Below are 24,168 nucleotides of genomic sequence, written 5' to 3' on the forward strand. Positions count from 1 at the left end.
CCATTCCCTCCAACACTGCCTACCTTGTCTGTTCTAAATTTCATTTCTGTGCAATCAACTGTTTTCCATATATATGCCAAAGTGATGCAACCCAATTAGGACCATCCAGTATATAAGTATAATAAATTTCTACACAGCTTCATTATTGGTAGTTGATTGCATTAATCAGAAACTCCTAGATTATGGTGTTAAAAATTAAGCACCTCAGAAATATATAATACAAAAATTGTAACACACAGAACCCATCAGGTAAATGTACATCTGGTGTGATTTGGATTTTTTTTTGGCAATCAACAACAGCCTTTCTTTACCAAGGAAGAAGAAAAAAATTTTAATTATTTTTAATTTTATTATACCAATATATAGTAATTATAAAGTAATATTATAAAACAACTTTACTTACACACTTTTCAAGAAGTTGATATAATCATTCCAGATAGGATATGACAAGATATCCATCCCCATTTTATCTAAAGCAAAATCATATGCTTGAGCCATTTTCTCTCTAAATAAAGAATAACAATTTGGAAGTGGCTATTCTCATTAAAAATGATAAAAAGGCATAACACTACAGAATGACATGCCCTTAAAAATATATTAAGGATTAATGTTACACATGCATATAAAAGAAACACACTTCAGAGCTTGTCCAATATTCGCTTCATAATGTCTTCAGTAAAACAAATTACTTTACTTGTAATTATTTATATTATTGCGATCTTTACTTAAATCTTGTCTATTTTCTTTTTAAAATAAGGTTTATTCTTTAAAAGGAGGAAAGGAATGAGAAAGATAACTACATTTGCAATGGAATATAAAAATTAGAAAACAATTATTTACAGTAAGACTATTTACATGTTTAAAATAATAAAGAACTCTATTACATGTTTAAAATAATTTAACATGTTTTTTTAGTTATTTCATTTTAATAATAACTATATTTACATGTTGAAAATAATAAAAGCCTCTAATCTTCTAAGCAAATGTTTCCTATCTTGAGTTGCTAATACTGAATAAAATCACCACCTGAATTTCTACGTTCTCTTCTCGTATTAGTAACATTCTTCATCTCAATTTTTGTATCCAAACAGTTAAATGCAAATTGTAAGATTATCATTTTTTTAAATAACTCCAAAAGTAAAAAGATGCTGAAAGTAAACAATATTATGAATGAGCTGAATTGAAGAGAGAAAAAATTTTAAAAAATAAAAACAATTAAAATGACTATCTGTGGCTTGCAATTTTCAGAAAATACTAAAAAGAAATTAAAACAGTAATTAGTTATTACACATATAATTACATGCAATGAAAAACAAGCAGAAATTATGGATACCAATCTGACTGAATGCCCTTGAAAATATCTGCAGAAAAAATATGCAGCAAAATTTGAATTCTCAAAACCATTTCAAAGAAGGTAAAATTATTCACTAAGAAAGAGATTACTAGTTAATGTAATTGGAAAAAGAATCTTTACAGATTACTTAGAGATAACTAGATGTAGGCACAATACTCTATGGCAGGACTGATGATAATAAAAACATAATGAAAACTATCACGGTGTGTTAACTTTCATTTTCACCAAACAGTAGGCTCTCTGTACTTAGTTTTCACAAAAAAAATAAAAAGAAGAAAGCGGATGTGGTACCAGTCAAAAATAAAAATTGATGGTCTTATGTGAAACATCCTTGTTAACAAATATTTGTATTGTTGCAGTCATATAACAAATATTTGTATTGTTACAATCACACTTCCTGCAGTAGTAACTGCAGGAAGTATAATTGTGACGTCATACTATTCAACAAATGGCTACAATCAAATGGGTAATTAGGCTATTAGCTTGAATTTTGCTAACCTCTTCCTAAGGACATTGTACCAGTCACGAAAAATGCATCACACACTCTAATCACACTACTAGTGAGTGCTTAACACAGACTAGCAGTGGGAGCATGGGAAGCACCTCTGGCAGAAGCTGCGGATGACATCACTTCCTTGACGCATTTTTTGTGACCAGATTTACTCGGTTGATGCCCCCAAGAATGTTTCACATCAAAAAAATATATAATTAAAATAAATAAATAAATCAAATTTAAATTAAATGTAAAACAATAAATAAGGCAACTAATGTTATCTTCTCTCCTTTCATTTACCTATTTCTTTCAAGTATTTATCCAGCCTATCCTTAAATTAAGATCAACTTCCAGCACCCAAACACAGTAAAGGGGGGGGGCCTTCAAACAGAGGTTCTCTGACTAAAGGAAAAAAGTTTCAGACACCCAGTGCAAAAATCTTCTATGTATCCCAATGACTATGCATAAAAATACCTTCAGATTTTAGTTTATTAAACCTAATAAAATAATCACCACTTTATCTCTACTACCAAATTTCCTATAAATCATATCCTTTTACCAACTTTTAAATTTCAAAAAAGCTGGTGATCATGCATTTGAAAGCAGGAGGAAACAGACAAAAAGCAAGAGTGCTTCCCAAAAAACATGAGATTTTTTGAAAAAAGTAGCAGGTTTTTTTAAAAGTCCACCATGCACAAAAAATTAAATATCATTGGCAAAATACAAGTTTCATATTAAAATCCAGCCACAGTTTACCCAACACAGCATACTTTTAAATATTAGCTTACCTAACATTTTTCTGTCTGTTTGGATATTCTATCAGGCATCAACTCATTTTGATTGCCTCAAGAAAGATATTGTTGCACACTTTTTCCACTTTAGAAATGTTGAGTCTAAGCTTTGTTCATAGCAATGGCCCTACTGTCTAGACTTGGCTGTCAGTGTCTGGTAAGATTTTCACACTGAAACTGAAAGAACTGATACTACAAAAACATCTACTGCTTCACCGATTTCATTATCTTTAACAACACAAAGAAGCACTAGAAACTTGTGCAGAAAAAATTTCAAATTTCAAAATTATGCACTCCAAATGATGGAATCTGTGTTACCTCAACATTTATAAGAACATTTTTCACCAGCAGAAGGTGTTGGTGACTACATGGTGCATAGTTTTGCACCATGTAGTCATAAAATACAGCCATAAATGCAGCCATAAAATACTTCCTCACTCCTCTGAGAAACAACTGGGGTGGGGGGATGCTCAAGCACTTAAGTTGAAAGAATGGGTTCTAAACCAAACTGAAGAGAATCCTGAAACAATCACAATGTTATACAGGAAACTCTCTGGAGGATTCTTCACTAACAGTATCTACATCCTTATCGTCTATGTAGAGTGCAGAATTGTACATCAAACAATTTTACAGCACGTGTTGTATTCTGTCAGTGGGTTTATGCAGTAACATATAGGCCTTCACTTCGGCTCATCAGTTCTCTTTATAGATGAGTTTCGATTTACCAGGGTTGTTATCAATTTTCATAATCAATACCTATAGGCAGAGGAAAATCTTTATGAGATTGTTCAACCTCTGCATCAGCAAAAATTTGCCATCAATGTTCGAGCCAGTATCAACGACTACCTGACTGGACTTCACTTACTTCCACATATACTCATCAAAAATATTTACATATATTTTTTCGGAGAATAACCTGCCTGCATTTTTCAAAGATGTACCATTACAGACAAGAGCATAGTACGATTATGATTATGCCTGATGGTGCACCCCACATTTCAGCATCGCTACTCGCAAGTTGTTCAACACCTATTATTCTAGCTGCTGGATAGGTCAGGGTGGACAGAATGCATGGATCCACTCTCCAGATTTTAATACTCTCAAATTTTACATGTGAGAATACCTAAAAGCTCTAATCTATTCAATTCCAGTTAGCAACAAACAACAATTTTGCAAATCATCACACAAGAGCACTCAAAGTAATTTTGAACATGTTCAACGATCAACATAAAGTTGTGTTGATACATGTATTGTTTTACAAAGAGGCCATTCTGAACACCTGCTGTGACATGATAGCTGCCAAATGCCTTCAATACCTTTATAATGGCTTTTCAGGATCACTGCAAAGAGTGGGAACATTGTAACTCAGCAAGAAAGCATTTATGGACTTATATTCATGTGAGCTTTTTTATAGTTTTGATGAGTATAACTTACTTCTCTACCTTAATAGGCGTTTCCAAATCACCCTGTATACTGATGCCAACACGGTACATGCATATGTGTAAATATTCATTCAGCAGCTCTTATAAGTTGCTATCACAACATCAGTCATGAGTGACCAGCATAAACAGCATATGAAAATTCATAAAACATAATTTAAACTTTCAACTTTTTGTTTTTGTGAAGCACTTGTCAGAATTTGGTATTACTTCCCAGTATATAAAATATTTGAAATTCACTGTAGATGCTGTGCTCAACAAAGACAATGATTGTGATAACAAATGAAGGTGAACCAAATTCAGTGCCGACAATCTCCCAAGCTCAAGGTGCAATGGACACGACACATTAGTCAATTTTTTTTTTTTTGAAGGAACTCAGGCAAATAATGAGACTTTTAATGCGGTGAATGTTTTAAGGGGAACTTGAGAAATATCAAAGTGAAATCTTTAAAACAAACATCAATTTTAATGTTCATAAATAAAAAGACTAACTGAAATTGTGTTTTTTATTAATTAGTACTGTTTTTAATTACAGAGAAATAAACTGTGTTTAGTATTAAGCGTATTGTAGTTTATACAAGCATATTAATACAAATAATATATAGGTATATATTTATATGATTTTTTTCCTCTCTAATATTTCTTTTGTTCTTGGAATCTTATCTTTTTATCAAGTTATTGAGAATTTAAAAAAAGGAGGTAGATTTAACTCTCACTGATATAGTGAGTAATAGTTATAACGAGGAAATTTTGTTGGTTCCATGATGCTTATTATAACCAAGTTCGACGGTACATACAGGTAGCCCTCGTTTTGTGCCGGTCCGATCTGTGCCGATTCGCAATAGTGCCTGTCACTAACCACAAGGCCATTTTTATTTTTATTTATTTGTTTTTGCAAATTTTTTTTATAAATTGAAAGTTTAAAATTGTCAGACAAAATTTATGGACATCGTACTGTACTATGTATCATGCATTGTTCACGTGATCAAGAACAATCTGAGCTAATCAGCAATTAACGTGTCCGTATCAGAGACGAGTATCTGCCCTCAAAGTAGCCACTCGCAGAAGCGGGAGGTAAAAGTCCATGTGGTGAAGCATTCAGTTGGTTATTGTTTTCACCATGTACATGTGTTGGAAATTTATTATGCTACCATTTTTTATTAATTGTGCTATTGATAAATTAAATAATAATTAATAATAGTGATAGCCGTGCAGTTTTTGCCAATCATGTTATAAAGTTTTTAATTTAATAGAATAAAGAGACGCCATGTCTGGTAAAAGAAGTTCAATGAATACTAGTGCAAATGAAAGTGTGAAAAGGCACATCGATCTATCACATTGGAAAATGAGATGGAGGTTATTCAGAGGATGGAAGCTGGTGAAAGCGGCCCTAATGTATTTAGGGCTATGAATATGCCTCCATCAACTATTACTACAATTATGAAGAATGCTGATAAAACAATCCATGCAAAGTGCTACACAATTTAGTTACATCAGAAGTATGCTTTTGGAAAAAATGGAGCAATTTCTGACACTTTGGGTCGATAATTTGAACAAAAAAACATTCCCTTGACCCAAGCTGTATTAACTGAAGTCTATAACTGAAGGCTAAGTCAATTTTTGAAAACTTAAAGAAGAAAGAAGGAGGTCAGTGCAATGACATATTTTTGGCTAGCAAGGGCTGGTTCGTGAGATTTAAAGCAAGAACCAACCAAATGCAGAAGTGTGAAAATTACCAGCAAGGCAGCAAGTGCAGATGTTGAGGTGGCTGCCGCATTCCCTGCAGAGTTTCAGGCCATAGTACAGAAGGGTGATTACCCTTCAGATCTCATCTTCAATGTTGATGAAACAGGCCTTTATTGAAAAAAGTTACCCTCAAGAACCTTCATCGCCCATGAAGAAAAGTTGGCTCCTGGATTTAACGCATCAAAAGACAGGCTGACACTTTTGTTGGGAGCAAATATGTCAGGCAATTTAAAATTGAAGCCAATGGTGTACCATTCAGAAACACGTGTTATGAAAGGGTCCAACAAAGCCATGTTGCCTGTGTACTGGAAGTCAAACAAGAAGGCTTGGGCGACACAGGACGTCTTCTTGGATTGGTACATCAACTATTTTTGCCCTATTGTCAAATTCTGCAATGACAAAAATTTACCAACCAAGGCTATTCTTCTTTTGGACAATTCCCCTGAACATCCTACAAATCTGGGTGAAGTCAGAACGGTTCTTAAAGTTAGTGTTGTCTACATGCCTCTTAATACATCAGTTTTGCTACCCAAGGACCAGGGGGTAATAGCCACCTTTAAAGCTTATTACCTACGGCAAACATGTACCAAAATGGCGAAGGCTTTGGACAGGTCCAACATTACCATCAGAGAATATCGAGGTGGTTTGAGGTCTTAAAGGGCATCAATCACATTAACAGTCTGGCAAGAAGTGACTGTCAATTGTCTAAATGGAGTGTAGCTGCGTAAACTTCTCCCAGATCTCATGCATGACTTCAGAGGATTCGAGCGACAACAGAATATTGTAGAAGACATCAGCAGGCTGGCACAAGAGGCAGGGTTAGAAGAAGTTAAGTTGAAGATGTAACTGAGCTCTTGAAGAGTCATGCAGAGACTCAAATGAAGACCTTCAAGAGTTAACTGCAGAAATTAGCCAACAGGAAGAGAAAAAAGAAGTCTCTCCTCTAAAAATTATAAAGACCAGTGATCTACAACGGATCCTTGTAAGTGTAGAATCCCTCATTAATGAGCTCTGTGACATTGATCACAACTGGGAGAGGAATTAAAAGGGGTGTCGTATCAACCCTTATTTTGAAATTCTTAAAGAAAGGAGGAAGAAATCCAGGCAATCAACACTTGATCCTTTCTTCAAAAAAAAGGCAATCTTCTCAACAGAACATCATCAATCAGGTCCTTCAACAGAATATCCTCTACCAGAAACTTCAAAAACCAACTAAAACTTTGGCATTATGCCACTGTCAAAATGTTTTATGTATGTATTAATTTCATACATAAAACAGTGAAAGAAGGTAATTCTTCTATTAAATATTATGTGCATATAGATGAGGCATTTCAAATAGTTCACGAAACTATTTGTCAGAGTATTGTATTTGTATTTGTCTACGGCAATTTAACTACCATGCCATGGAAAAAAAAAAAAAACCTAGTATGAACGCAACAAATACAACTATACACCTTAAACCAAAAGAAGGCGGGAAAAATGAACATTTTCAGTCTGACCACCACAGGATACAGAGGTGAGGTGCAATGGTATTTATCTGATACATACCCTTAGGGTTTTGAATCTCCTATCACAGTTTGCTGTCTTTTACGTAAACCACCCTGTTTAATTAAAAACTTTTAAGTACATGTAATTTACTTATCTTATTCCAAAAAAATTTTCCTCCAAGTTATAACCTAAAGTTAACCTAGCAAAACTGGTATAGAGATTATAGAAATGGGTATGTATGTTTGGCTATGTGTCTGCTCAAAGCCCCTGAGGAAGTAGCAGATATATGGCCAAGAGGATGAATGTTAATTTTCTTTAATTTCTTTAAATTTCTCTAATTTCTCCAAATTACTCCAATTTTCTTTAAATTTTACATTAATTTCGATGTATTACATATTAATATATATTTATATTTGTCTGAAAGCACTGAAAGGTACTTAGGCTATCCATTCCAGGGTTGGTTTATAGATAACTAGTGGGTTGGTTTGGGTCACCACAAACCTGATGTTATGTAGAACCAAATTTAATAATAAGAAATATAAGTTTAGTACTTATATATATCAAGGTGTACATTAGTCTACTCCGTGTTATATTTAAGTGGCCATGGCTAATAGATTAGGAAAAGACGTTATGTATACAAAATGGATAACAAAATTACGATACTTAACCCTTATAAGAAACTTAAAGGAAAAATTTAAAAAAATAACTATAAATATATTCAAGTATGCCCCAGAATATACATATAAAAGCAAAGCAATCCAGTGACAGGTAAAATAATTGTAGATGGACATGGCAAACCCAATCAAGAATATTCTTTGCAGACATTTTATTTCTGAAATTGGAATGCATAAGCAGTACAGCTCATTCAAGCAAATATGACAACAGTTAAATTAATGTTCAGGTCCAAATACACTAATATAATTTCTTACCTATAGGATGGTAGACTTCCTTTTGTCTCCTTTACATAATTGAGGTAGCATCTCCATAAGTCAATATTCAACACTTTCATTAAGCAACGCTGAAACAACTAATATGAGAGTGTATAGTCACACACCTGATATATCAGTAACATATAGTTCTACATTACAGAGAATTTCTACAGGCAAGTCAAGATCATCCACTAGCTATTCTGTGATGCATTCACATTACAATTCCTCTCCTTCTCATCAACAAACTATTGGCCTAAGAAATGCACTGCTTACATAAGCAGTAGGTACCATGAATGTGAGTGAGAGGAGGTAGCTAATGAATGAAGTTCAACCACATACAGAATTTCTCTCCACTACAGTTAAATTAGAGAAGAGCTAAAATCAAATAATGAAAAAAAAATAAAATGTGGTTAATCATAATAAGACAAATTACACATTCTCCAGCTGCACTGAAAGGTACAAGCAGATTGAGGACCTTTGTTCTATTATAATTAACAAATAATCAATTGTAATTTATTTTAAATCATATAAACAAGATTATATCTTATAAACAAGTTATAAGAAAAATTATCAGAAATCATCGAAGTAGAAATAAAAGTGGATAAATGATAAGTCAGTAGTTTAGTAACTTGTAATTTAATTGCATTAAAAGTATTATTCACCCACAAGCTATTGAACTACCACAAAGAGTGCATTAAGGATAGAAAACATGCAGCACTTCCACTGATGAGTGGTAGAGGTTTTGTAAGCAGATTAAAAAAAAAAATTACATATAAAAAAAAAAAAAAAACTGCATGCACCCTGCAGCTAGCACACTTGAAGTTAGTGACTTTGGTCCAAAAAACAATTGAGAAGTGAGTACCACAAATATCTGTCACACAAAAACAACATGCAAAGATGGTTCTAAGACACAGGTAGCATCCAAAATAGAAACACAACAGGAAGACCTAGAGTATCCAAAGAAAACTATGGAGGCAGTCCTATATTAGAAGCACTTGAAAATCAATCACTTGCCATAATCAAGAATCAAATGTTCCATTGTCAACTTTTACAAAGCGAATCAAAAGAAGTTAAAGCTCCAAGCATACAAAATCCACTTACTACATGAAATCAAACAAAATGACCAGCCACAGAGAATTCCATTTTCAAGTTTAAATGTTCCAAAAATTGGATGACCAAGTGGAGCTGCTGAACAGCATTTTATTCTCAGATGAGGTGACTTTGAACATTAATAGATCTGTTTGTATGAGTCATATGGCCCAAGGAACTCCTAGGCTTTTTCTGCGTCAAAAAAAAAAAAAAAAAAAACCTGTTTCCCTCCCCATGTAGCGTCAATTCAAGATGCCCATTGAATTTTCATGGAGGTAACTTATTCCATGAAATTAAAAAATCCCTGGCTAAAAGAAAACTTCCTATAATCCAGTCTATACCTCTTCTCCCATAATTTGAATTTGTCTGCTAGTTCTAGTATTATTTATAATACCCACGAAATTTCACCCACATTCAATTCACTCAGCACTTTCCAATTGATTGGGATAAAATAGAGATCCAACTGAGAGATCTCAATCAAGTCTCTAACATACCTACTTACAAAGCTCTGTAGCCCACACATTTCGAGTCTTTTCCCAGGTGAATGCTGTATTGCCAGTCTCACCATTTGTATTATTTACATGGATGTTCTGTTTGACAAGACTGAAAGAGACAACATTGAAAACGTACAGATTCTGCATTACTGTGAGAAACAATGCAGATGGACAAAACAAATTCAAATATTTTTTGTTACTTCAAATCTTTACCTGTTCTATGCATACTGACAAGCTTAGCCAACTTTGCATTAAAGCTATCTTTTATTGCAGTAATGGCTGAAATATGAATAAAATAAATATGTCCATAAGGTTATATGCATGTATCAATTTATTTTCCAATGATGAAGAGTTGAAGAAAAATCAAAATATATAAATATTAAATTTATCAAGAAAACTATAACTTTAACATCAAGGAAAACAGAGGAAATCACAGACTGCAACAATGTGACTGAGTATTAGTATCAGCAAAATGATGGAAGAAAGCAAGCTTCTATAGCACCACCCAAAAAATAAATAATATAAATAAAAATAAATAAAAAAGTACATCTCCTTTCATTTATCTATTTCTTTACAGTATCTATTCTATGCCTCTTTACATTAAGATAAACTTTCAACCACCACAGAGTAGTGGGGAGTTTGTTCCAGGTCATCCAAACTTTGACTAAAAGAAAATTTTCAGGAATCTAGTCTACAATTGTCCCCACTCAATTTATGCCCCCTTGCGCATGTTGCATAACTGAGCATAAAAATTCCATCAGCAATTAGTTTACTAAAACCTTTCAAAGTCTTAATCATATTGATCAAGTCACCATGTGGACAGTGATTTTCAAACATTGCAGCTTACAAAAACTGAAGTCTCTCTTGATAAGAATACCCCTGTGCCCTTATTGAATCACATCACTCTTCTCTATACCCTTTTCCAACAGGTCCACATCTTTCCTAAAATAAGGTCTCCAGGCCTGTATTTTTTTTTTATGAAAACTGCAAACACAAAAGGCATCAGAACTTGTAGTAATTTGTACCATGTGTGGGTTAGAATCCTTTTTGCGAGATATAAGACAGGACTGATTTTTAGAATTGAAATCAACTAAGTTATCTTTGCCCCACTGGGGAATTACCTGGAGATCTGCATTTAAGGAATTGGTGGTGGATATTCAAGAAGTTGAAGTTGTTTGAGCAGGGCAAGGTTTCTCAAGCTGGAAGGTGGATTCCCATAATGTTTTTTACACGATGGCTGGAAGGGGGACTGCAATGTGCTAACATCAGCAAAACTATGGATAAGATTTTCAGTCAGTGGAAGGTCATTGATGTACAATAGTATACATAACACAGCAGTTATGATCACTATAAATCCTGGATATTAATCCTGTTAAGACATGAAAATTTTTATAAGGTCCCCCCCCCCTCCTCCCACATACACACTATGGCCAATTTAGCTGGTCTCAGGCAAAATTTATACAGTTTCCCATCCCTGAAACCAAGTTTTTTCACCATGAAAAATAAGAAAACCAACAAAACACATGCATTTCTAAGCATTATATCCTAACATCTCATTGTCTTAGCTGCACTGGCACTAATTCTAAACAAACAATGAAAGTAAGGCTATGGCATACAATCTATATTTCAGGAAGATATTAAGGATGTAATGTGAAGATTATGTGTACTCTGATGAGAAACTTGAAAAAAATTAACTTACCTTTTCAACTCTTTCGAAATACCTTGACTTCATCTGGAAAACAAAAAGAAGTTATTTAAATGGAAGGTGTTTTAATTTATTGTTAACAGCATTATTTAGACCAAAGCATACAATGTTATATTCATATAAGATGCTGCTAAAGGGGCACATTATTCAGTTTAATAGAAAGCATCTTATTTAACATAAATATATCCATATTAACTTTTTCCGAATTACAACAGATATTTGTTAATTATAAAATAAAATATAATGTATTTTATTTTAATAATATAAAACAATTTAATTGAAAATATCAGGAGTTAGGAATGACAAATTAGAAAAAAAACAATTATATGTTTTAGATGAAATATTAAAAGTGGGAATATTTTCTGCTGATGGCATTTATTTAAACATTTTTCCTCTCGTAATCCATGTATACCTACAGCAGTATTTCCATCTTTTTTTTTTTTTTTTTATGTGAATACCACTATATATAAAGGTGTATTTAAATAAATGAAGTATAAACATAAAATGGGTGGCATGTTCAGTGCACAAGATGCCAGTTCTTGAATAATTCTAATCTTAGTGAACAGAAAAAATAAATTAAGATGGCACACAGAAAAGTGAACAAAGATGGTGGTGTACTCAGGCAAGTTGGAAGTGTAACTGCCCAACTAAACAGATGGCCTCCTGCCTTAGTGAAAGTTAGCTGGAAAAAAGAATGTTAATGCCAAAAAATACCACATGCCGCCGTAGCCTAGTGGTCGCAGGTGCATAAGTACACGTGCCTTGAGTGACCAGGGTTCAAGCCCATGACTGCTGAATACGGTATTGTTTCTTCTTGTATTCTGTCTATCTTGTGAACTCCTCTGACCATTTGGTCGTCCCGGAGTATAAACAGAAAAAAAAAATAATAATAATAATAAATAGCAAAATGTTTTAAAGTAATAAGGGAGGAAGAGCAGCAGAAGTCAAAAAAGTAGTAAAAATGATTTATTTCTCTTAAAATTGGCACTTATACCTAAAAATGCACCAAATTTTATGTGCATAAAACAACCTGACACATGGCACCCCCAATTTTTATGTTCATACTTCATTTATTTAAAAACATGCTTCATATTACATTGTATTTTTCTTAATAAGCTGCTTTATGGTGTGTGTGTGTGTGTGTGTGTGTGTGTGTGTGTGTGTGTGTGTGTGTGTGTGTGTGTGTGTGTGTGTGTGTGTGTGTGTGTGTGTGTGTGTGTGTGTGTGTGTGAATTTAACTTAACACAGCATTGAGGAAAAAAAAGGTGCAGCATTCAGCACAGAAGTTGCCAAACATAGAAAATAATAGAATAGCAAAGATGAAAAAGAAATAAATAACAACAATATAGAAAAAACATAATACCTAAAGCCAAAATAACTTTCATTATGTACAACGGCTTAGATTTAGGTGTGAAAGCCAAAATTAAAGAAATCGTGGTTTCTTATAAAAATTTGAGGTTTAGGAAACAGAAAAGTCCAGGTGTCCCAAATAATATTTTAGTGCTGAAATAGTTGAATACCCAATACAAAAACTAGTCACAGGGTAATGATAAATGTTGGTGCTTTCTATGACTGAATGGAGTAGTCACCTTTTTTCACTCATTACCAAAGACATCAAGAATGCACCAGATTGCAATCTAAATGTATGCTACTATTTGACACATTATTAAAATTTGCATGCAAAATCTTAAAATGATTAGTATTTAGTATTAGTAATGGCCACATGGTGCAAGGAAGCCTATGGCTTATGCTGCACCAGCCAAAAAAAAATAATAATAATAAAATAAAATAACAAAAACATAAAATAAAATAATAAGAATAAAAACAAATTAATAATAAGAAATTTTTTAAAAAATAATAATAATAAAAATTAATAAGAGAAAGGGAAATGGACAACCTATGCATTTCCCTCCTCCAGTAGGTAACTATCTAGCTGACCTTTGAATTTACCCAAACTGTCAGCCTCTACCACCCATGTAGGTTACTTATTCCAGTAATTTATAACTTGCTGGCTAAAATAAAACTTTCTGCAATCCAGTCTAAACATCTCCCCCCCCATAACTTGAAATTATGGCCCCTAGTTCTTACAGTGATTACAAGATTACACTGATTACAGCGATTACCAGTGTTTGTTTGTTATTTGGTTTTTAGAAGGATTAGCAACTAAGGCCATATTGCTCCGGGGATATGCGGTGGTCATTCCCTGACCTTTCCGCACCCTCCGTATTTGGTGGTCACGGGCTCGAACCCCGGTCTAATCAAGAAGTCTGTGCTACGCACTGCTGCTCCTGCCCACCTGGCTACGGAGGCGCCTGTTACCAGTGATTACTGTAATCAGTGTTAGGAACATGCTAAATAAGAGGGGAAGATATATATATATCTTCCCCTCTTATTTTTATAAGCATATATATTTGCACCACAAATTACTGATCCTCACCTGACATTACATATGCTGAATTTTAAATAAACACATTCTTGAAAAGAAATTTTACACCTTAACCTCAGAGCAAATTATCACAAACAATAAAGAGTTGTACAAATCATATGCTTATTGAATGCCCTCACAGGAAGGCATCCAATACTTTTTACCACATGTTGAAAGAAATGGATATTACAATTACCTTGCAATGTCCAGAACTTTACAGTTTGAGCCTATACAGCATTTCAGCTTTTTAGAGTTCCTTATGCAAAGAAGTTGCTCGCCACTGCCATAAACAATACTGAGATAGTGTACCTAGAGGAACAGCAGAGTAGCACCAGGACAGGATGTTCTGAGAAAACTACACAGTTTTGCTCAGAGTGAATGAGTTGAAGCAAAGGCTAAAGAAAAGGCCAAGAGTGATAATTAAAGATCTAAAAGAACTAAGAGTCCATAACTTTCTGACCTCTAGACTGCTGGCACGAAATACCCAAGGCCCAGAATTGGGATGGGGCACACAAGAAATGTGGAATGGAAAGAAACTGTGATTTGACTTCCAAAGAAGAATTGGAGGAAGAGAATATTCCCAGACAGGGAGACGAGAGACATCAGTCCACAGGAATAGGTGATTCAGAACAATGACTGGATGGTCTTGCTAAGCTGAAAGATGCTAGGTAATGACTGAGAAACCTTATTCTTTATCAGGAATTGATTTTTCACCTAAGGTATCAGACATTATCCTAGCGTTCTCCACCTCGGTCTCTATCACTGCCAAGTTCATCCTTATGGGATGAACTTGGCAGTGATAGCAACCGAGGTAGAGAATGCTAAGTTAACAGCAGCACTATCTCAGGCTCAACAAGGACTTGTCCAGACTAAATCAAAGATATTGCTGAAGTGTTCAGGTTAAATCACGAAAAGAATTAGACCAACCAAGACTGTGATTGTTAGAGGCAAATCTGAGAGATTCAGATTAAGTGAGGAAATAAAATCAGAGCTTCTAAAGAAAGTTCGTCCAGTCTTGGATGATGTTAAGATCCTGTCGGTCAGAGCTATTCAACACACAAGGGTAGTTGTTGAAGCACCGACTGAGAAGGATATTCAAAGATTAAAACATACTCTAAATTGACAGAGCTTCAGATGGAGGTAGACAGACCCTCTAGACTGAGCCCAAAGATTGTCATATTTGACCTTGATAAAGAAATTATTTAGGACAGAGGGTTTGTGGACTGGTTGTCACACAGGGTGGAGGACCTTTTTGTCCCAACACAATGTTATTGCCACAACACAATGTGGCAAGTTGAATACCCAACACAAAAACTAGTCACAGGATAATGATAAATGTTGGTGCTTTCTATGACACAATGTTATTGCCACAACACAATGTGGCAAGTTGAATACCCAATAAAAAAACTAGTCACAGGATAATGATAAATGTTGGTGCTTTCTATGACACAATGTTATTGCCACAACACAATGTGGCAAGTTGAATACCCAATAAAAAAACTAGTCACAGGATAATGATAAAAGTTGGTGCTTTCTATGACTGAATGGAGCAGTCACCTTTTTTCACTCATTGCCAAAGACATCAAGAATGCACCAGATTGCAATCTAAATATATGCTACTATTTGACACATCATTAAAATTTGTGTGCAAAATCTTAAAATGATTAGTATTTAGTATTAGTAATGGCCACATGGTGCAAGGAAGCCTATGGCTTATGCTGCACCAGCCAAAAATAAATAAATAAATAATAATAATAATAAAATAAAATAACAAAAAATACATAAAATTAAATAATAAGAATAAAAACAAATTAATAATAATAAGAAGAAAATTTGTTTCTTCGCCATTCTTACAGTGGCAAGGAACTGTAAGAATGATGCCTCCTGCAAGCATTGTGGAGGTTGAGATCACTCTTTTAAGGCGTGTTCAAAGATTGCTGATCCTTCTTGCTTTGTGAACTGCTAGAGTAGAAAGCTCCACTCTCCACAGAGAGTGGAGCTTTCTCCACTCCGCAGAGAACAAATCCTATCCTGAATTTGATTAAGCATTAGATATTGTTTGACAAAGGACAGCATATGAGTAGTTACTCATTCAGGGTGTTCTGGGGGTGAGATGATGCAGTGGTTCACCCGGAGTTGAGTTAATGCCGATTGCATGGATTGATACTGACATAGTGCCAGGAAGGAATTATTTGTCATGCTTAAGATTTTTGCATGTTGTATGTCTTGGTGGGGGGGGGGAGTACCATCCTTGTGTTGCAGTCCATTATGACTTAATAGGACTTTAGAGTTGTTGTTAGACCTGTGCTGACTGTCCATCAGGTTAGATCAAATGAAGACATATATGTTGTAGAAAGCTAGGATAGTAGTGACTGACATCATTGTGGTGGGGTGTGACACCCCCATCAAGAGGCTAAAGATTGCTCTCTTTCTGATTGAATCTTTTTTCTTTTATTTTTGCATTTAAGTTCACCCAGGGATTGTGGTCTCTGTTTACAGCTGTTACATAATACACTGATATTGTTTGATTGAGCCACTATGAACAGATGTCTCCTATTCTGCATATGTGGAAATACCGGGGGGGGGGGGGGGCAAATTGGCATATCGGTTCACTTAAATACCAGACAGTATCATCCCAACAATGAAATTTAGAAGAGGCAATGATGATCTATGGCTGTTTTTCATGGCCTGGGACCACTGGTTGTTTTGGACAAACCATGAATATTAAAGCCTATCTAGACATCATCCTGGACATTAAAGTGTTACCTACATTGTAGCAGCACATCAGGGAACGCCCACACTCATATCAGCAGGGCAACACTCCAAGTCATGCTACTCATATCATGAAGGGCTGGTTTGAGGATATAAATGCCAAAAAGTTGGACTGACCAGCCCAGAGCCCTGATCACACAATCCTACAGAGAACCATCTAAGATGAATTGAATCATTGAGTGTATATATGAGGTTGTTGTTATTTTGTTATTTAGGAGCATTAGCAACTAAGGCCATATTGCTCTAGGGATATGCGGTGGTCATTCCCTGACCTTTCTGCATCCTCCGTATTTGGTGGGCACGGGCTCGAATCCCAGTCTAATCAAGAAGCATGTGCTACACACTGCTGCTCCTGCCCACCTGGCTACGGAGGCGCCGTATATGTGAGGAGAGACTGCCCAAAAAACAGAGCTGAATTGGTTGCCTCTTTGAAGACCTAATGGTGGAAAATATCAGAGGACATTTACAAAAAACATTGTGGAGAGTGTTCCATCGAGACTAGATGCTGTCATAACAGTTCAAATGTCTAGAATAATAATGGTCAGATTATTAGATTTTACTGGTTGGATTTTAATGAAATTTGGAAAGGCTCAACAAATCATCCTTAAAGAGGGAAATATAAATCATGAAAATCCATTCACTGGGAGTGAGTCAAGTTATTGCATATGGTTGGACAAAGAAATAGTAATTGCCAGATTCATTCAGATTGGCTCAATTTGAATGAAATTTTGGAAAGATCTGTTGAGCCATCCCAAAGAGCCAAATATAAAATTTTATGAAAAATCTATCCACTAGGAGTAGAGTTATATGTGCATACATGGTAAAGACAACAGACACTTTAAATAACATGCCTAAAAAAAATCAGAGGTGAGGGTTTTATGATATATTAACAATATTTTACTATGAATTAAGAAATATCCAAGATACAGAACTGTCTAAGGCAATAATTTTCAAAGAGTGTTCTGCAGAACCTCAGAATTATGTAAAGAGATCCCAGAAGTTCCACAAATGGTCGATTAATTTTATTAAATCTGTACACATGTATTTCTGTATTTAATTTATTGTTAATTATTGCTATTTTTAAAGACAATAGGATTCCATGGAAGATTTAGATTTGCCAAACAGATCCATGCACTAAAAAAAAAAAAAAGTTTGAAAAGCCCTGATTCAAAGAACTATGTAAAATAGCAAGTAACATCACATCTAGAACTATTTCTAATTTCAATAAAAACTAAATATGTAAGATCAGAAAGAAAATAATGAAACCTCATGTTCTATGTATAACTTCCAGTAACGTCCTGCATTGGGAAATTGAGTGACTAGCTTCTCATACAATGGCCTTGCCTCTTCAGTCTTCTTATTCTATTAAAATAGAAATAGAACATTTAATTTTGACTGGCTTTTAACGGAAAAAAAAACAATTCATTATACAAGGTAGTTCAAAAATTAAGGTCAGTATTTCACAGGGATGTTCCCCATGAAAACACAAGCAAAAAAAAAAAAAAAACATTTTTAAGATTTAAGGCATGATCAAGTTATACAACCTCATTGATTGATCATGTTATATAACTTCAACCATCTGTGACATTTCCATTAGTGAAGGTGCTTGCATAAACTAATATCACTTTTTACCACGATAATATACCAACTATTTACAAAGTTGCTAAAACAAAAACATCAGTTAACTTCCTCGTGAACATGCAAATTTTGGAAAAATAATTTGTTTAAACTATGTACTCAATCCTATAGTGAGCATGCTAAAAAAAAAAAAAAAAAAGTTTACTTTATACACCATTTAGCTTTCCTGGGATAAAAAGCAAGAATTGAATTTTTTTTTATTTAATTGTAGACTTGAAAGTTTTAATTTTTATTCAGACTAAAGAACGTCCAACCTCAAACTAGTGAAGTGTTGCATTGCACCTATGGTACCTACTCTCATGAGCTGCATTATAAAAATAAATAATTTTTTTTTTTTTTTCATTATACCAATACAATTTGCCCTACAAACCACAAGAACACAAAAATAATTTAGACTCATAAGGTTCAAAACTATTTATTTAATGTAAAATCTTGTGACCAATTTGTGTTGTACTGTACATAAGAGAATTTTTTTATGCAATATTTATATAGTACTTACCTGGGCATCCCTAATCAGAATACTCCAAGCCTCAACATCATATGGATTTTGTTCAAGCCTCTTTTCTGCTTTTTTCATTCGATCAGGAATGTAACCTTGTTGCTTTGGATCCTATGGGGAGGGAAAGTATATAAATGAAATTGCATGGGCATTTTAATTGATACTCATAATCAATGTTTGGTTTTAGAGAATAAATACCAATGTAACCAAGGCCACAAGGTGACAAATATATCATGTCAGATGGAATTTAAGCCACACTTTGTCCATACAATATGGAGGAACAGCAATCACATCAACTGTGAAAACTTCAAGGGCTATATTTCCATAAATACTTCTCTATTAAATGTTTTTAGTTTTAGGCCCATTGCAGAATTATGACCATTGGAATAACAGAATTGTAAAAAGCAATTCTCCTATGAATCAAAGCCTAACTGCTTATACCTTATATGTGCATGTGTGTGATGTGGAGTTGATTGCATCTGGGCAAAACTGTGCTACAGGAGATGCTGCTGCTGTTGCTGCTACTGGTTCTTAGGCACATCAGCAACTTGGGCCATATTGTGCCATTCTGCATCATGTCAGTACAAGTGTTATCTTCATGTTGTGCAGGCTTAAAATTCTAGACTTACTCACAAGGGAAACCCTACTCTCCCCCACCTGAAACAGGCTAACCACAACCTTGACTGAAGAGGTGTTTAGAAATTGCTCCTATCTATGAGAGGATCAAATCTAGATCCCTCCAAACAAGCAAAAAATGATGAAACCACAATACTGTTGTGGAGGATCATAGGACATGCCTTTGTATGTGTTGGGATATATAATTTTTCTGTTTATACTCTGGGACAACCACATGGTCAGAGGAGTTCACAAGACAGAAAATAATATAAGAAACAGCACTGCATTCAGTAGTCATGCAGGCTTGAATTACAGTCACTCAAATGATGGTACTACCAAGAACAAAAGCTGATCCCACAGAGCGGTAGTTAATCTTTGTGACTGTCAGAAAAAACAGGGACTACGCAATGACATGCCATTAGCAATAATGATAATGAAAATAATGATGAATTTGAAGTAGTTGGGTCATTAAATTCTGACATAATAGAAATATTATGGCACTTATAAGAGAGAATGCAAATTTTGGATGCACTGAGTATATTGGCAAAAAAGGCCAGATATGATGGGGAGGGATCACGGTTAAAATGCACAGATTCTAAAGTTTCCTGAATAAGTATGAACTATCAATGTAATACTGAATCAATGTAATACTGGTGTGGCATAAGCATTAGGAAAACAAAAATTAGTTAGTTAATATACATGGTGCGTTACATTTCAGGCACATTAGATTTTTCTTAATTAAATGACCTTTTCATCTTCTGTGATTAATAAAAATGAAAAGTAACTATACTTATCTCCTTATCAATTAACTAAGATAACTTTATAGAACACCTAATAAAATTCTATAGGCTTACATTCTCTAAACTAGCCAATTTGTTTTAATTACAACTGTATAATATTTATTACTCTCCTCCAAATCTCTTTTCTCTATATATATCTCTTCACACGACATGTTCACAAGTCTACATAACAATACACGCAAAGTGTGCACGAACTGTCTAAACCTAACAACATGGCATTAAAACTACACAATCTACGATTTCTTTTTTCCATACAATTTGTATGGGGGAAAAAAAAAAGTGATTACCGGATTTCTATTTGTCCAATATTAATGAAATTTAGTTTGGCTCAACAAATATTTTTAACAAGCCCAAATACAAAATTTAATGAAAATCCATCCACTGGAAGTCCCTGTGTTCCATATGGACAGCAGATGGATATAGTGAAGACAATACGCACTTAGCAGAAATATATGCGAACATGCCTAATGAGGAATATATTATAAGTCAAATGATGGTGATAGGTATAACAAACAACTATATAGACAAACAGTGGTAAAACAAATCAAAACATCTTATCATGGGGATTTTTAATATTCACTGGAACTTCAGGGTTATCAGATAGTCAGTATACATTTCTAGACTTGCTGGATGACTACTTTTTATATCAGCACTTTAGAGACAGCACAAGAGAAAGAAATATGCTTGATTTGATTATCAGCAGTGATTTGTCATGTATTAAGAATTTTCAAATAATGAAACACACTAGGCAGCAATGGTCACTGTATGTTTACGTGAAATTATTCAAAGAAACAATTACAGTCAGATTAAAGGAATGGGATTTTCTTTTTTGCACAGGTGACTAAAATGGTCCTAAACATTTTTAAAAAAATTCTTTTCAATGAGATCAAATGATGTTTTCAACAAATACCAAATGGGAAGTGGTCAGAAGCAATTTTAAAAGTTACTAAGCTTTTTATAACAAGTATTTGACAAGGTTTAGACCAAAAAATGGATGCTATGTGAACTGATGGGCTTATTAACAGAGAAGAAGAATGCATGTGATGATTATAAATTGTCAGAGGTGCAGAGCCAAGAATAAGTATATATTTGTCTGTATAAAGTTAATGGGGGAACAGGCATGCTCAGATAGATTATGAGAAGTCTTGCTAGGAGTAAAAAGAAGTAGCAAAGAATTCTTTACTAAAGTTAACACTATACAGATAAGGCATATTGGTCCCTTTGATATCAATGGCAAAAATATGTACTTCTACAGTATGCAGGTAAACTGAATAAATATTTTTTTCATCTACATTTGCATGTGAATAAGTTTCTAAAGATGGGTAAACCAGACATCTATTAATACTAACTGGGTGTTAAATGCAAAATAAATATAAAAAATTAAACAGTAATCTGTAACATACCAGGGGATAACATACCATTCAGGTAGTAACAAACACAAGGCAGTGGAGAATTAAAATTTCCTAAGATATCTTTATAACTTAACATGATGTTTTATGAAAAAGGACAGCATGGTTCTTTCTCATATTAACTTTCCCCATATTAGCAGTAAGTATGCATAGGGTATGAAATTGGGGGGGGGGGGGGGATCAAGTTAAACTAAAATTAAAAACATGAAAAAATATAAAAATAATAAATACAACTATTTCAATTTTCGTACGCGTAAAGAGGAACAATAAATTATAATTCATTTCTCTACATTTCTGTGAATTTATTAATATGTCAATTTTTTTTTTATTTTTAACAAAAATAAATAATATTTTAGTGAAATTATTTTTAAATTTGCAATGCACAAAAATAATATTTTAGTAAAGTTATCTTCAAATTTGCAACGCACAAAAATATTTTAGTGAAATTATTTTTAATTTTGCAATGCACAATTTTGATAAGCAATAACTCAGTCACTCAGCAAATTGTTACCCAGTGCACAAAAAGCCTCAGCTACATATACCCTTGGGGGTTTAGGGAAGGAGCAACAATTGCCTGATTTGCCTAGTGCACCAGCTGTGGACAGCTAGTCTAAGACAATCCCTCTGTCTCTGAGCAATGTAAAGACAGGCTGATAGGACAGTTCATGGGGTTCTGTCAATGACATACAGGAATTCTGCTAGCAAGGACAAAGGTAATTACCACACTATATAGTGAAATGGTTAGGTCAGCCCCGTACACCAAACACAAGCTTGGCAACTTAGGAAGGATGCAGATCTGCTGGAAAGGGCATAGAGAACAGCAACAAGATTAACTGGGCCAAAAAAGGGTATTATTATTATTATTACCAAGAAAACTTCGGTAAACTCTAACATCTAGAAACTACACACTTGCAGGAAGACCTAACTGAGGTTTTTAATGCTGAGTAAGCCAAATATAAATGGCATTCCTACTCTTTCCTAAGCAACCATGAGGTGAGTTTTCTTTGTATTTGAGTAGTTTTTTGACGATTTGATTGTGTTTCACAGTTATTGTATTAGTTGTTAGTATAAGATTCTCCTGATAGTAGCAGGGTCTCTTTCTCGCTGAAGTATGGAGGTGTACCCATAAACTGGAGTTTCACCATTGCTACAACATTATAAAAAAGTAAAGACAATCCCTTGTTAATAATGGTTACTACAGAGAGTCAGAGAGTGATATTTATAATCCCTCTCAGAATTCATTCATTTTGTACCACAAGTGGTACTGAATAACCTGAGAGTCCCTCGATTTTAACTTTAATACTTCAAAAAAAAGTATTCAGTGTTTTTGAAATGTGCTTGGAGTGTACTAATTTCTTGACCTCATCAGTAAATTGCAATGCCTATAAATTTTATTTCTGTATTTTTTTTCTTATAACTGAAAATTCTGCAAATGTTGTGCTTTTTACTATTAAATATACTTATTAATTATAATGAAAAAAAGTTCATTAATTGTACTTAATTTCTGAAAAAATATTCGTATCATAAAGTATAAACAGGAAAAAATTTAAGTTCGTGGAAGCAGTCATTGCACAAAACTTCAGCATTACTCCAATGCAACAAATTAAGCCACTATTTTTTAAAAATGCTTAAATTAACATATTTCAATGTAAAAATAATAATAAATTGCTATTAATTTTGCCTGAATATATAATGAATATTATAAACATGAAATAGTAGAATGAAATTATTCATATCCTTTTTTTTTTCCAAAAAAAAAATTTCAGTGAAATTATTTTCATGCATGACTCAAATACAAAAAGAGATGGAACACATCATTGTGTGTGCCATTCTTTTACCACAATCACTTTTATTTTTCTACAAATAACCTTTATTCACATATTACCATTCAAATGTGCATCATTACTGACAGCATGATGCTGCAACACTTGCAAATGGATGCCTGCTAATTCATTAGGAAAGAAAATTACAATACTATATGGTACTGATATTATCAATACCATATCATATTGATAATATCATAAGTAGCACACAGCTCATTCAATTATATCAATCTCCCTTTCATAGAATTGTAAAATATGATGATCTCCAGTTTTTTTTTTTTTTTCCTGCCTGTTGAAGCCTCACTTTTACTACTATGATGAACATTAGCTGTCTCATGTGAACCTTTTTTGACACAATTTGGAATACAAATAAACTGGCATTAGCTGATTAACTGCTTGTGGCCACTAACTTCAAAATTTGTCTTATCTTGATAATAAAAGAACTATGAGAAACTTTTAGATAGTAAAAAATATACCATAATGAAGAAAAGCAATTTTTCACCACATGAACTGTTTTCGGCTTGGCACAATGGAATAACATAAACAATATCACATAAGTCCACAGGACCCCCCCCCCCAAAGTTTACACAAAGCGAACAATATAAATGGAAAAAAAAGCAGCATGTGCATGGTTCAAAACACTACAAATAACAACAACC

At 33.9% G+C, this 24,168-nt stretch overlaps 1 protein-coding gene across 1 annotated transcript in view; it reads right to left on the minus strand.

Moving 5' to 3' along the window:
* Nucleotides 1-24,168, minus strand: part of su(f) (cleavage stimulation factor subunit su(f)) — a 189,490-nt gene that overhangs the window by 162,337 nt on the left and 2,985 nt on the right. The window contains exons 2-6 of the mRNA XM_090370516.1: nucleotides 18,863-18,973; nucleotides 17,992-18,087; nucleotides 11,523-11,555; nucleotides 8,241-8,338; nucleotides 404-505 (exon numbers count right to left, since the gene is read on the minus strand). Coding sequence (XP_090226642.1) covers nucleotides 404-505; nucleotides 8,241-8,338; nucleotides 11,523-11,555; nucleotides 17,992-18,087; nucleotides 18,863-18,973 — 440 coding nt within the window. The remainder of the gene's footprint in view (nucleotides 1-403; nucleotides 506-8,240; nucleotides 8,339-11,522; nucleotides 11,556-17,991; nucleotides 18,088-18,862; nucleotides 18,974-24,168) is intronic.

The sequence above is a fragment of the Mastigoproctus giganteus genome, chromosome 3 (assembly GCF_048544385.1).
Source record: "Mastigoproctus giganteus isolate SK-2022 chromosome 3, ASM4854438v1, whole genome shotgun sequence".
Lineage (NCBI taxonomy): Eukaryota > Metazoa > Arthropoda > Arachnida > Uropygi > Thelyphonidae > Mastigoproctus > Mastigoproctus giganteus.